Source organism: Acyrthosiphon pisum, chromosome A1 (assembly GCF_005508785.2).
Source record: "Acyrthosiphon pisum isolate AL4f chromosome A1, pea_aphid_22Mar2018_4r6ur, whole genome shotgun sequence".
Classification (NCBI taxonomy): Eukaryota; Metazoa; Arthropoda; class Insecta; order Hemiptera; family Aphididae; genus Acyrthosiphon; species Acyrthosiphon pisum.
The window spans coordinates 39,144,957-39,162,265 of NC_042494.1; the positions used below are offsets into that span (position 1 = coordinate 39,144,957).

Genomic DNA, 17,309 nt, shown 5'->3' on the forward strand with positions numbered 1-17,309 from the left:
TTTCAAAATTGTATGGTGTATAGGAAATACTAATATAAACATTCAGTAAAATTTTCATGTATCTACAGTTATTCGTTTTTGAAATTACAACAAAATAAGAAAATCGCTACATGAGAAATCGAGTGAATATCCAATGTTGTAAAAATTTGAATTTCAAACGATCATAAAAATTTAATTTGACTTTCTTATAGATATTTTTTGTTTGATAAAGGTAGATAATCTTATAAGGAATCTTGTATTACATTTTAAAATCTTAGATTTAAAAAGAAAAATTTTTACGAATTCTTAACTCAAAATAATTTGCTAATTTTCGTGATTTTTCCATATTTTGTCAATTTTTGAACTTTAAATGCTTATAAAAAAAAAACTGTGAATAAGGATTTTTTTAATATTTTTCATCTGCCTTTGAAACAATATACTTGGAGCCTTCTATTAAATTTTCAAGCTTTTTTAATCAACAAATATAATTTAATTGATATTTTTAGAAAAAAAAACTAAAAAAAAATGGAAAATGAAAATGTCTCTAAACAGTTCAAAATAAAACAAAATATTTTGAAAATGTTATCGTGTATAGAAAATGGAAATATAAACAACCTTTGAAAATTTCATGTATCTACGGTCATTTATTTTAAAGTTACACCAAAAACCAAATTCAATTTTGTGAAAAATCGATTTTGCGTAAAAATTCCCGTTTTTCCTTAATTTTTCTTTTGTTTTTCACGGCGCTTTTGAAAATTACTGGGAATTTTAAATTTTGACCTCCCAATGCACCACCGATATTCACTTTCCAATCGAACAAGATACTGAAGTTGAAAATCGAAGCATTATTTCGACTACTTATCGTATACACAGACACAAAAAAAAAAAATTAAAAATTAAAAAATAAAAAAATAAAAAAAAACACATCATTGTAAAATCAATACATTCATCGTTCCACTCAGAATCTAAAATAAATTTGATATGAATGCAAATTGTAAGTATAATGTTGGTATATGCAAAATATTTTCGCCCCCCCCCCCCTTGTGGCTACTCAAGAACCGCCCCTGAACCACATACTAAAATACTAATATTCTTAATTTCTTATTCTTCTTTTGTATATACAAATATATTTTTATTTTTTATTTTTATTTATTCTTCAAGAAGTTAATGGGCCCCACTGAACATGTTATACATATACTCTACTTATTTAAAGCTATTTGTGAAAAATGAAATTGTATTAACTTTAAATGTTCTAATGTTAATCTTGGCCTCTTTCAAAGAAAATATTTTTCTGAAAAAAAAATATTTTCACCTAGACCTTTGCTTATTTCTAAAAATCATAAAAGTATTATGTTTTTAAAACAAATCATACTGTAGCATCGTGATTGATGGATTATTGTTTTTTGGATGTTAAACAATAACATGTACCTACTATTGTACTGTGTATATATATTATTTACTGGTTTTTGAAATAATATAAAGTATTAATGACGTTTGAGTGTTTGAATTCGCAGTTTGAAGGTAATCACATTACCTAACCCGACATGAAATCAAAATGTGCGGCGTTACACATCTTGAAAAGTGTTCATTGGAATTTTAGACCAAACGTCTTACAATTGAATTTTTATTTTGTGTGGGACGAATTCGTAATTTCATTTCAAATACATTACAAGTACAAAAGTGTTCCGCTGTTTTACCACTAAAGGAGGAAAATTAATGTTTCATTGCGCGTCCGTGTTTTACAATAATAATGCTGCGATAGATTACAAATGTTCACTGATCAGTAAACTTGGAAATCTGCATAAAAAAAGTAATATGGCTATTGGTGACGTGATTAATGAGCTGATCGAACGACCATCGTGGACATTGCTAGTCTAAATGCACAGCCACTTTTACAGTGGCAGATAGATTTATCTACACGCTGAGACAAATCTACTCGTTAAAGACAATATTATTAAAGATCGGAGACGTTCACTGTGAACCGGCTACGCAATACCGGTGTTTGGCTCCGTTATAATTACCTGGCAACAATCAGACGGGCATCGTATTCGTGCAGTATTACTGGAGACAAAGGCCAAACGAACGCAATGACAAAATTGAAAATATAATGAAACGTTATATTTCATATTTCATATTTTCTACGTTTTATTTTCATTTGAGTTAATTACATTAGAGTGGCGATCGAATTATGAAGAGCGGATGCAATAATAAAAATAAATAAATAAATGTTAGGCAGGCTAAACGTCCCAAAGAAAAGTAATTAATGGAAGCAACTATGTTCCGTCGACAGTCGGTAATCTTAAAAACACGGAGGTAAGACAGCTCTTAACATTAAAACCTCGGAAGTGGGATTTAAACTGTTCTCTGCTGTTCGTCACGTCAGATTTAAATACTATTTATTTTTGTTTAATTTTATCGTACAAATTTAACTATACAGCAGGTTCCTGAAACATGATAAATTGGATGAATTCAATTAATTTACAGTCTACCATATAATAGGTAAATCCATTTTTACATATTGGATATTTTAATGGGAAACTTTTACCACCCTAGCACTATGTAAGGGATATAGTTGTTGAATACACAATGTGTAGGGATGTAGAGGTTGAATACTTGAAATTGTTGACTGAAAATCACTGTGTTCACTCCTTCTGTATTCAATATTAGAAGAGAAAATAAAATGGTGTATTAAAAAGTTGAATTCCAAAAACGTCTCACTATTAGTACTAGGAAAGATAACATTATTTAAAAATTAAGTGTGCTTAGAACTATCCCAATATTTTAATATTTATCATTTCGTATAAAAATTGATTATGATGATATCCTTAATCCACATATGTGTAGGTAACAATTATATCACAATAATTTTAATAAAATATCTGAAGTAAAATAATATTATGTAAGATGGGGTATTATTTGAATTTCTCAAATAGTATTTATAATAATATTATCACTAGAATAAATTACTAATATATACAAGTGGAATTATCCATCGCTGCCGTGCTAAAGTATAAACAACGATCGAATTAATAATAAATTAATATATGTCTTCTTAGGAGAAAATAAGTATTTTCATGTTAGTAGCTGGGATTACTAGGCACTCTGGAGGCATGTAAGGGATTTTTTATGTAGTGCAAATCAGTGTTTATTGGGCCCTCCACCTGCGGTGGATGGGGTGTGGGGTCCTAGTATGGTCCTATGTGTAACAAATAGAGTAAAATTGAAAGCTGTGTTTAAATGTCTATTTATCAGTCTTCTTCACTGGTGTAGTTTTACCTGGAAATGGCCCCGATGCATATCAGGTGTATTTTTTTTTAATAAAAATAATCATGTTGAGAGCCGTTTTTAGAGTCTAGTTATCGGTTTACATGCGGTTATTTGTGACAAATTCTATAATACTAAAATGCCAGAACAAAAACAGATGATTTATTATTATTATATTTCCTAATTACCTAAATCATCGTATGAGAAATTTAACAATTAATAAATAGATAGCAATGTTAAAATAAAAGTCATCGGACTACATCTATGCCATACTTGAGAGTTAACAGAACGTCAGTGCAAAACTTGTTCTGAAAATCTCAAACGATGTATATTTTCATCCAGATTCCAGGACCAGAGAAAACAAAATTGGGGGACCTTACCTAGGTTAGTTAGTGAGCGAAGTAAGTAATATTATAAATATTATTATATAATAAATGATTTAACATTTATGTGTTTATTTATTCAAAACTATAATAGGCTATAGGTATAAAGTCATAAACCATTCCAAGGTATCGAAGAAATATTTCTACCCTACACACGCACTTTCTTTGATCTAATAATATTTTTGACAGATTTAATCGAAATTAATGCAGGAATTTGGAGAATTATTTATAAAATATACATTAGTAGGTACTCACTTTTTTTTATGGAAGTATTAATTATTTATTGTATTAATTTCAATAATTTAAATTCTAAATATTTAGAGTAATATTTAAAAAAGTTATTGATTTGTAGTTTTTTGATTTAGGCCTTGTAGTAATAATATTGTTAGTTGGATATTAATTAATTCTTAAGAACTTGAGATGTAATTTTTATTTTTCAACAACCAATTTTAGTGTGTGATGTATTTCGTGATTGAAAAATAACTGATTTCATTTTTATACCTTATATTTTTACTATATTCAGCCATATTTACTTTGAATATGGAAAATATAGATATTTGCTTTTTGATCTTACTTCTGTTACCTATATTATTTTACGATTTTAAAGGACATCTTTTACAACTCTGGGTTTATATCTTATAATATACCTACTTTAAAAATTGTTAGTACAGGATATATTTTATAGGATGTTCTATACAATATATTCCATGGCAGTTGAATTATTTCATCAAAACATAAACGGAAGCAGATTGAACAAAGTAAAATATTAAACTTAGTCGTTCCAGTATATTTATATTTTTCAAGTTGACTTTCGTTTTGAAATATGATCGAAAAATAAAATAGGAATGACTTATATATTATACATTCAGGAAATCATTTCTACGAACTAATATTGTATCAATCAGGACAAAGACTCAACATTGTCTGGATTCGTTAAATACAATCATTCTATTATATCAAAATGTAAAACATATATAAATTGAAATCAGCTTCAACATTTCTCAAAAATAAAAATACGTGACATTATATTTTATTACGTATCTCAAAATTATAACTTTTTTTTATTTTATACCTGATGAAACACCGAGTCCATACATTAAAAATAGATACTTTATTGTGGATAAATACTAATTCATAGAATTAATTCTAAATTATTGTATTGATTAAACAAACATATTAATACATTTTTCCTCCAGTCTTATCGGTGTATTTGACACGTATTTGGTGAATTAATCAAATAGTTTATGCTTTAGGATTAGGTAATTTTAAAACAATTCATATTTGGCAAGAACCAAATATTTGACCAAATGAATTAAAATAAATATTAAAAACTCTGTAATGTTAATTTTCTTCGTGAAAAAATATGTAAAAATTGAAAAACTCAAATAAATATCAAACATTGACAATATTATCGAATATCGATAATTCATCATCGAAAGCTAAAAGATAAACCAACAACAGAGGGACGAAGTGGCCGAGCTGTCTAAGGCGTCGGTTGCGGCACTGCCGTCGCCGGTTCGATTCTCGGACACTGGGTGGCATTTTTCTTCGGGCAAGTCACGGTGTCCACCCGGGCATGGCAGATACCTACGGGTGTCCAAATCAAAAATTCTGCCAAAACCAACACACACGTGTAAACAAACTATAGTACCCTCCCCTACAGTACCATAGGCTAATAACCCTAGCAGTTGAAGCCTTAACCAAAAAAAAAAAAACCAACAACAATTATTACCACCAGGCTCCCGGGAGCAAGCACTTGGCGAGAATATTGAAGCCAATGTAATTCAATTCTTTATAGATATCGTCATATCAAACCGTATAGTATGGTTTAATTTAATAGCTTAACTATACTGTATTATGAACTGTATACGTTATACGTATTGTTGAAGGCTACTAATGGCCACAGACATCGAAGGCTATAAGTTTAAATTAAAATATATGTATACATATATATATATACATGCCTATACCTAGTATTTCAAAAATATATAATAATAGGTATATAGATTATTAAAGTATCACAAATTGTATACTATATTATTATTATTTATTATCATAGGGCTAATAACTACATATAGCGTTAATTTAATTACATTTCTTGGTCGATCAACTAAATACTTTGAATCATAAATCATAATGAAATGCCTATTACCTACCTGTATATTACCATCGGTCGGCACAGATGTATATTATACCTAGTTTAAAATAATATTATAATCCTGCATGTCAGCACCGTAGGTATAATGTAGCAAAAATAACGTAATAAATATATAGTAAAAGGATCGTCAGAATTAGATCTGGTTCAATGCATTAATAATTAATATCAAAGGCGTTGGTTGCGACGCGCACCAACGCCGGTTCAAAACCTCGGCCGCGGGTAGCATTTTTCTTCAGGCAAGTCACGGTGTCCGGAGTGAAGTGCCACCATCCCCCACCCGGGCATGACAGATACCTACGGGTGCCCACTAAAAAATCTGCCAAACTGTGTAAACGTGTTTAAAAACCTACAGTACCCTCCCACACAGTAAAAACCACCAAATGGCCTAAGTTACCGCTGGTTAATTAATAAAAAAAATTAATATCAATCGTTATCGTTTCTCGTGTTTACCACGCTATTATTATTAGTTAACTTAACCAGCGATGATCATTGTTTACGTTGATACATTACAAAACATATAAACTTAAATAAAAACAGTGTCAAAGTTTTCAATTTTGTTCCTATCATCATTTTATAATAGATAAAATTATAGATAATTATATAATAATTATATTAACAGTAAAAAAAACATTTAAAATTTATATATTTGCAGTTGAAATGTAAATTGACAAAAATAATTTTTTTTATAAATGGTTTTATTAGGGCAGGTATGTTGTGTATGACGATTTAAGTACTTATTTCAAACTATCCTACCACTTTTTTTAATGAAACAAAATTATTTTGACACAGATACCTATAAATTCACCTTCTCTGTCACCCAAACAAAGAAATTCACAGAAAGATATTGAGTAAGTACCAACATCTCTATTCCCTCTCGAATAATAACAAATGTTTAAGATGGATTTTAAATGTTCTGCGGTATATAAGACGAGAAGCACACGGATTTCACAACCTATATATCTTTCTCTCTTTTTTTTGCGTGTATGTACTCATTGTGCTCTATCTGACGTATTTTATCTGTATCTATACATCCAAATATCCAATATCGTGTGTCGCACCGCAAAAAATGAGAGTTTCGAGTAAAAAATACCAGACAAAGCATGGAATGATTTTTTTTTTAATAATTTTATGTTTAGAAAAAAAGCATTGGATCACATATTTTAAAAGTCCTAACAAATCAATGAAAAATGATTAAGTGGTTTTTTAGTTTCTAAGGTAACAAAGACGTTCATACCGTCATCTTACATTTTTTCACATGATGTTCATACATAATTATAATATCTCCAACGATAATATTTGAAAACATACACCGCCCATAATATTCCAATACACCTACCTATATACAATAAGATGTCATATTCTGTGTTTATATTGTTTATTGAAACTTTATTTCAACGCTGTCTGTAAATTCTTAAGGCGGAATGTGACGTACAAAAAAAGCTAGGTCACCGGACAACAATCAATTTCAATAAGACTGAAAAGGGTTTCTCATTGACAATATTGTGAGCAAAGATATATACACCGTGGCTGGTCTGGGAATGGTCGTTTCCAGGTGCGCGTCAAACACACACCACGCCGTACAATGAAATTATTTCAGTCCTTCTGACCGTTTGCGAATTCGACTTTTCGACTCGCTGTTATTTTATCAGCCAATACTAATATATTATGTGTATATATATATTTCATATATAATGTATCACAACTCTGTATAGAATATATGACTTTGTTTACTTATCTTCTGACCGTAACGTATTTTTGTATGTACCGGTTTTATTATCTCTGTTATATAAACAAGTGGCCAAAAAAAAAAAAAAAAAACAAATGAGTGCAGAATAAACCATTCTAATCACGAAACGGTATAAAACAATATACGATTTTCTCACGTTAAATAAACTTAATTATGATTATGATTAACTTTGAAACGTGTGGTTGTACATAGAAATCTCGTGGAAGATCTTTTTCACGTTTACCTGTATCACATTTATACGTCCTAGTGCAATCTAGGAATATTCGTTCAGCGGTCTTGAACAGACTCAACTTGACTCAATTTGACGTGGAAAAATCGATTTAAAAGAAACCTTTTTTTTTTTTTGTTAATCCCCGCAATCAATTTGTCTCACTCTAGCAGTTTATTATTTTTGCCACACCACTTTTTTCAAATCTATTTTTTATTTTTACCTTATTAGTGCGAATGGTCATAATATTTGATACTTTTTTTTTTTGTTTCATATCATACTTTTATTGTTTAAATAAATTATGTTATGTCTGTAATCTTTATTATTTAATAATAATTATAAAAGATCTGATTTGTCTTAACAAATAATAGTTATATTTTTCTTCAGATATGTATTTTAATGTATTCTTAACTGTCTTCTGTTAGTTCGTACAATCACTGATTAAATTAGTCCTATTTTTTCAATAAAACATAAACAAAATTAAATTTTTAGAATTTAAGTACAATAAATTGTACTCAAATAAAACTTCAACCAAATTGTGTTAATCAATATTTACAATTTGTTTGATGTCTCTATTGCAATAAAATAATAAAAATTAGTTTATTAAAATAAATAAATGGAGGTACCTATTTTAATTCATTATGCATTTTGTTAAAACAAACTTAAAAAAAAATAATTGACTTAAAACTATTAAGGACATAAGTCATAAACAGATAAAAAAACAAAAGCGGAAATGGTATTACTGTTCTAAAATTAAATTTAAAAAAAAAAAGAGTGAACATAGTATTTAATCCATAATCAATCCAAAAATAAGTAAATTAATAAAGATTTTTCACTGTCAGATTAATGCTAAGTTGGATGTATTTATATATTTAATAAGATAACTTAACTGGATGCATATAATATATCATTGTCTATCTATATACAGGGTCATTCAAATTTTAAGTCGAAAAAATGGTGAGGATTACTGTAAGTTCTCATGTAATCTCCTCCATTTTAGAATTGTATGATTTGAACCATTCATATGCCTTTCTAAGCATATAATAATAATAAATAATGTATTAGTGTAAATATTTAATTATAAGTTTGGAACACTATAAAAGTATAAAGCAATTGATTCCGTACAATGCTAATGCACTCATCACCATTAATTGAATTCACATTATATATTTATTATTATTACAATTTCGTATTGTTAATATTTTAACATAGTATGTATATGCAGGATGATTCATCAAGTATGCTCATCCCCATTTTTTTCTTTAAAAATTAATATTTTCGTACTAATGTGAGTATCCTGTTGTGATAAAAACTTCTGCTTTCAAATGATAACCCCCTTTTTACTGTAAATTATTTAGTGGATAATTTTTTTTTCGATTGAGTAGCTTCTTAGTAGTTAAAATGTTTGTTTTTTTATTAAGTTTAAGGCTTCGACGACTGTGTTTATTAGTCTGTAAGGTTGGTAAGTTAGTACAGTAGGGTTGGGACAGTTAGAAACACGTGTATGTGCAGCAAAGTTTTTACGCACTACGAACCCAGGTGATCACCCATCCAAGAACTAGTGGCAAAGTTGAATAACTAAACACTTTTCTTACGATTTTTAATTCTGATACGTAACAAATTTCAGATAAACTATCCACTGTATGATTGACAGTTGAAAAGGGGTGTTCTCATTTAAAAAACAGAAGTTTGTATCTCCACAGCTGTGTCCTAGGCAGTGTTCGGACTTATCTAGATAAATTTATCTAGATGAATATCTAGATAATTATTTGTTCATCTTTTCTCTTATCTAGATAAATAGTTACAAGGTATCTAAACGTTCATCTTAGATACTTTTTTTACTACCTAATCTAAGTAAATTCATCTAGATACATTTTTATTGATAAAAATCGCGAAATCGTACTAATTTTTTTAAATATTTATACAGATTCTCAAACAATGTTTACGGTTTATAAATAATGTAATTATTTTTATTTATATCATTATTATTATTATTATGTTCCTAGTGCCCAACTAAAATATACCAAAATTTATAACTATTTAAAAAATAATTGTATCTTTTTTTATCTAGATAAAAAAGTATTTATCTTTATCTTTATCTAGATAAATATGAGTTAAGTTATCTTTTATCTCTATCTAGATACATTTGAGTTTCATTATCTTTATCTTTATCTAGATAAAAAAATACTTATCTAATCAGAAAACTGTTCCTAGGACACTCCTTAAATAGCACAAAAATAATTTCTAGAATTTAAAAATATGATATTAAATAGTGTATTTAAAAATTCCAAAAACAGATATTGAATAACTGAGTTAATGGAGAAAAAAGGGGGGTTAGCATACTTGGTGATTTACCCATGTATATCGGGTGATGTTGAGTTAAACATACAAACTTAAAATTTTAATTTAGGATACTTTTAAATAGAAAAAAAATGCACCTGCATCGTAATAAATAATAATATATGAATAATTAGAAATTTGTAGTAAGTGCTTTGTTGTGATCTGTGAACATATTATTGTTGTCAATAGTTAGGAATAACTATAATTTAAATTATAATAGGTAAATATATAATTATTATTTTTTTTTTACAAAGTCAGCACTTATTTATCATTGAATGAATGTTGTTGGTTCCTATTTATCTAAAGGAACAATTATCGGCCAACGTAAGTGTACATATTACTTATGTGTTATTAATACAGAATTTTCGTTTCGGTGTATTATTTATTTCTATCCTGCGTTCAAACCCAGAATAAAAAGTTTACATAATTATAATATATATTCTGATCAGTAACTATCCTAAATCTACCAATAAGTACAATGTAATTACTGAAGATGGTTTAAAGTTAATTTATGGGTACAAAAATGTTTTGTTTTATATAACTCATATTGCTATTACATATTATTTCCGTAAATTTATATCATGGATGCCTTAAAGAGTTAAACATATAGTTGTGTCAATATTAACGAAGGCAGTACCTATTGTTTATATAGACATACCACTTACTTGGCTAAGTTACATTCAGAAATATACTATAGGTACTGTAAACGTATATTATAATAAAAATTTAAACTAGTAGGTAACATATTTTTGTTCAGTTCGCAAATAACAGAACAACGGTACCAAAAAAAATATTTGATCAAAATGTTTGATTCGATTAGGTCACAGGCACTTCATAGTCGTATAATATAATATATTTCAATCGGATAATGTATTTTAAGTATTCCAGCTGATAGCAAAACCATCAGCTGTAATCGGAGTATGTGTGAAACTGATATGCAGACATATTACCATGGTTTGCATACAGATTGCAAAATTAGTTAAATTAATTCAAAAATTCAATTTGTTGTCATAACAATACATTTATTGAAAAATGGAAATGTATCTAACAGATGTTGTAAAATATTATTGACATAATAAACAATTTACATAGCATATTATTAGAATATAAATATGTTATTATAGTTACCTACTATATGTTTTATATTAATATTGTAATGTTTATAATATGTTTTAAAAATTAAATAAACCACCTACTAAAGTTTGTTTTAAAGTTTAATATATTCATTATTCAATGATTTAATAAAAAATTAAATCGTTTTACTCGAATCAAGTTTTTATCAACATGCATTCATAAATGTACAATTTATATTTGTATTTTATACCTAAAACATAAATAACATTTTGTCTTCGAAGCATATTTAGTCAATTTATTTATTTTTCTTTATAATAGTATACAATGCAAAGTGTTAAGACAACAAGTATCCAGTCTTGTTTATTTCACTCGCACACTGTAGAATATAATTATTATTTACTTATCATTACATGAAAAGTTGGACATCACGACTTTCAAGAACTTTTATACGTTCAAACATTGTAAATAAAACAGCTCCGTTGTCCTATTATAATATTTTTTATAATCTTTTAATGAATCATTAAAAACAAAAATGCATTTAAATTGGAAAATGTATGAATATTTACCTACCCATATTATACCCCATAGGACACTCCTTAGGTAGTATAAAAAATCTCAAAGATTTTAAAATATGGTCTTTAAGTATATTTAAAAATTCCAAAAACTAAAATTTGAATAAATTCATAACTAAAAGAAAAAATGGGGTTAAACATCTTGATTCAACTTGATATATAATTATATTATTATACCTGGCTAACGCTATATTAATTTGTACACATGTTTAATATTTTGGAATACTCTTTAAGATAAATTATCACTTATCAAACTTTGGCGTTTAAAATTACTTAAATGGATTTTACTGTATTATAACTCCAATTTAATTTCACCACATCGATAGTAATATGCGTTTATCAAAATACATTTCAACCGATTAAAATTTTCTCTACTTACTAAATTGTTCTACTTACAGTTGGTGGTCGAAATCAATAGCCAAGTGGCTCAGTTTCGGGAACTACTGGTGCACATCGGTACGGCTAGAGATTCTCCGGAAACAAGGGAAAAGATCCGAAAGTTGCGAAGAGGATGCGTGGATACATGCAAACACACAAGTCAATTACTCATACCTCAGATGAGAGGGTAAGCGTAGTGAATTTCCTTGTATCCTAAAATTTTTAAGAAATTAAATCTTAAGAAAGCTTCGATCAAATAAAAAATAATAATATTAATAATAACCAGTGGTATTAGTTTAGACTTTGAGAAACGTTTCAGAGTATGAAAACAAACGAGCAAATATGTTCTCATAATATATAATAATCATATTATGAACACCAAGAAAAATACAAAGTTATTTTATAAACCGTCTACCTCTTTCCTATATCATATATATTTTCTGATTTGTCGATTGTACCAAAAAAGAACCGTAGATAATATTTTATTTTTTATACTATTACAATACTAAGGTTTGCATTTGACTTATACAGTGTGACAAAACTATGTATCCATTCCGTATTTACAAACTCTAATTATAATGCAAAGTAATATGCATTTTATTGTATATCTGAAAATTGTATATGACTAAACAATGTACCCCATTAAATTGATGATAATAACAACCAAATTTTAATTTAATCAAAATGAAAGTTCATACTTTCTTTTGAACAGATTTGACACTTGTGAGATACAATATATTGTTCATTAATTGAATCGTATACATTTGTATATTCTTGCATATAGGTAAATACGAACAAATAATAAGTTTTATAAGTCATTGTGATAAATGTCAAATATCCCAGTGTTGCAAAGCAATTATCTATGAAGTGGGTGAATTGCTGAACTCAGTATCGTCATAATACTGTTATATTATACATTTATACCATATGAGAAGGGAGAAGTACTGTATACATTTTACATTTTCCAACAACAAACGCTGCATTGAAATATTATTACATAATTATTATTGCTTCAAGAATAGAACACAACGTTTGATGAAATACGTTCGTGTGAACATGAAATCACATGATATTGATAATGTTAAACATCGTTTAACATCATGGAATGTTGTCCATCTCAAATTTAAAAATTTAAAACTTGATAAATATATTACAGTCTTATCTTTTTATAATAAGATTAGATAGATTTGTCTAATTTTAGATTTTGAGCAGAGCAATGAATGTATTGATTTTACAATGATGTGTTATTTTTTTGTGTATGTCATCACCGTTTAGGGCAGTAAAACTGCTTCGATTTTCTTCAACAGTATATTTTTTGATGGGAAAATGAGTCTAGTTGTTACATTCAGGAGGTTATATATTTAAATTCTCAGTGGTTTTCAAAATCACCGTGAAAAACCACATAAAAATTAAGGAAAAACGGGAATTTTTACACAAAATCGGTTATCTTAGTCTAACTATAAAACAAATTATAATTTAATAGTAATACAAAATTCATCATAAGTTTGTCTACGTTTATCAAAAAATGTCTACAAGAAAATAAAATAAAATTTTTATGAGAGTTTGAAGTTCATATTTTTACAGCATTGTATATTCACTCAATTTCTCGTGTAGCGATTTTCTTATTTTATTTTAATTCAAAAACGAATAACTGTAGGTACTTGAAATTTATACCATAATATTATGTTAATTTTATCAATTCTTATACCTATTCGATAACATTTTAAAAATACTTTGACTTGTTTTGAGCTGTTTACGGACTTTTCAATTTTCCAATTTTTTAGTTTTTTTTTCTACAAAATATATCAATTAAGTTTTATCTGTTGGGTCAAAAAGCGTGAAAATTGAATACAATGCTCCTGATATACCCATTGTTACAATAGCAGTTGAAAATATTAAAAATACATTAGCACAAATTTTTTTATAAAGCATTTAAAGTTCAAATTTTGTAAAATTTATCAAATCTAAAATTTAAAAATGATTTTCTAGTTAAAACTTAGGTATATAATGTTCAACTTTAATACCTAAGGATTGAAAATTTAAAACAATGTTCCAGGTAAATAGATAATTAAGTTACTTTATTCACAATAATATCAATATTCTTACTCATATAATATCATAGACTGACTGACCATCTTCGCTCAGAATCGTTTTTCGTATACAATGATATTATATAATTTAATTCAAATTTAACGCTATCCATTACAGTGACCCACTTGTAATCTACTGTACATCAGAGTGACACCCACTTACCCACCTTTTTTACTTCCAATATATAAACATTATTAAGTAAAAAGCAAAATAAAAATTACTATACCTACTTAATAATATGATCATACTTCAGAAATGTATTATTAAACGTTATGCCTAAAGATCAAAAAATATATCATTATATAATATATTAATATTTGAATATTATATACTAACTATACTTATAGTGCATGGAAATGGAATTAATAGTGATAATGTAAATACAAATATTTTACAATTGAGTTTTTATGATTCCATAAACAATGATAAATTGTTTTCTTGAAAATCATAATCATCAATGTAAATTGTTTCAGCAAAATGTTAGTCACTATTTTGGGAAAGGATGTTATGAACCTCTTGTCGCACCAGGAAGGCTTATAGAACATATTTATGTGATACTATTTTGTTATTACCCTAATTTTTTTTTACTGTAGTAAAAAAAAAGGTAATGGAATAATTGAAATATAAGAACAAATTCCTTTATAAAAACCTCATTTATTTCTCTTTTAAAATAGGAATGCAAACCATTCCCGTGTACGTTATGAAGCAAAGCAAGAAAATATTTAGTATAAAATCTTTACTAGTCATAAATCATGTTTCTTACAGACGTAGCGACAAGTAAAAATTCAAGACAGCTAAAGGAAAAAATTCCAAATAAGAAAGAATGAAAACCTAATGAAAATGTAATATGTAATATAAAATCCTCTGGAAAAATTTTGTATAGAAATAATTTTCTACTACATTTAAGGTTGGCACTTCTGGAGATTCCCAAGAACGTTCCCTAGAAATCCCAAGTAGTTACGTGATTGTTCCCGGGAATACAAAAAATTAATATATATATTTTAATGTCATTTTTCTGTTATAGGAGGTATCTACCTACTTAAGTTATAAATTTATAAGTTGAAGTTACAATGATATTTTAAGAAATTGTAAGGCTGTTGTAAATATTCTAACCACATAACAAAAGTAGATATTTTATAATTGATATGATATGTAAATATTTTAAGCTATTTACACTACAGTAAAGTTATACATTATACCTGATTAAGTTATAGACATTTGAAATTTTCGAGTTTAATAGTTTTTATTTCTATAAATATTGATTAAGTATTTTTCATGGAAACATAATACAGGATTCCTCTTAAGTTGTACTTATAGCTATTTAAAAATATTGAAATACATAGACACAATTATTTTTAGAAGCATTTGAACTTTGAATTTCAACATAATTCGTCTAAAAAATCATGAAAATTGGCAAATTATTTGATGCAGTTTAATGTATTTTCAGTGCAAATAGTTAAAGCTTGAACATTTATTTCAAGGTTCTTCATAGGTTAGTATTACACCATTAAAAAAAAAATAACAAAACGAAAATAAATGTGCAAAATGTTTGTGTTGGTGTTTTAATTTTGACAAAATTAGTCTTTTAAATTAAAAATAATAATGTTAGTTGTTATTATGTAATTTTCAAATATAGGTAATATAGGAAATTAATGCTTATCGACTTTACGTATAATATAATAATTTTCAGTGACAAATGTATAACATAGGTACATATTATAATAGTTATATTTACTATAGATTTTGTATTACATTATAAAAACTTTACTTCTAAGTTCTGAAGAAAGTAAACAAATCCTATATATGGTGTTGTGTGTACAATATATATTTAATACTTTAGTTGTTAAAACGAGAAATTTAACTTATACAGTAGTAGTATGATATTATACATTTATCGTTTACTACGAAATCTTAAGGAAACTCGAACACCGAGTTTAATCTCAATGTTATACTTTATTGTTGTTGTTGTAGTGATTGTTATTCAGAAATTAATAACAAAGCTCACACGATAATAATATATACGTCAAAATAGGTAAGTATAATCATTATTAAAGAATACGATGACGTTTCAAAACTAATTTATAGTAATGATATTATGAAGCTTTTATTTATAATTTTATATTTTTAACATGATTAGTAAGTACTTACCTATATATTTGTATGTTCACAGCCCATTTTCATTTGTTACCATGGTAATCACACAATATTCAAGCGGGAATTTTCTACTCAAAAATCTTTATTTTTCGTATACACATTACTGGGAGATTACTCAGTCTTTGACCGTCAATTTTTCACTCACAGAAAAATGCATACTGTATACATAATATCATCATATATTATATATTGTCTATAAAGTATAAAAAACGTTTATCTTATGTAAACTTTTGATTTTTTCAAACCACAAAACTGAAATAACTTTTCCAAGTGATAAAAGTACACAAAATATTGCATAAATAATATTTTAGCATTAGTTTATATTATTATACGTGAAACATATTGTATACAATATAAATACAAACTTAAAATTATAGATATCAATAACATTTTTGTTTAAAACAATTTGTGCTCTTTTAATACTTGAAAAAAATATTTTAGTACTTTTTTATAAAAAGGTTTGAAAAAATCAAAAGTTTATCCAAAATAGATATTTTTTTGTAGACAACATGTGTGATAATAATATGTATACGGTAAATTGTAAATATGTTTGAACGACAAATTGATGACAAAGACTGTGTAATCTCCCTGTAATGTGCTCACGGTAAAATCAAGATTTTTGAGAAGGACATTGCCCCATTAACATGTCACCTGGTGTGATTACCACCATGAAAAATAAAAATTTACTTTGAACATATACTACTATAATATATGGGAGCACACGAATTGCCTTCCAAGTACAGGTAGGTAACTTTTTTTCACTCAAATTGCCTCTCATAGCATGCCTATATTATAAATTAATATATTTATATATTTTATTGATAATACCTGCGTGATTTTCGTAATGTTCAAAAATATTATGCAATATTATTTAATGAACATACCCTTTTTTATAAATAAATTATTACATTATACTTAATATCATGCCGTGATATTAACATCGGCCATAGGCCTATTTATT

The 17,309-nt window shown here is 27.1% G+C and overlaps 1 protein-coding gene across 1 annotated transcript in view; it reads left to right on the forward strand.

Moving 5' to 3' along the window:
• LOC100571879 overlaps positions 1-17,309 on the forward strand; it is a 175,609-nt gene that overhangs the window by 119,366 nt on the left and 38,934 nt on the right. The window contains exon 2 of the mRNA XM_029487018.1: positions 12,124-12,290. Coding sequence (XP_029342878.1) covers positions 12,124-12,290 — 167 coding nt within the window. The remainder of the gene's footprint in view (positions 1-12,123; positions 12,291-17,309) is intronic.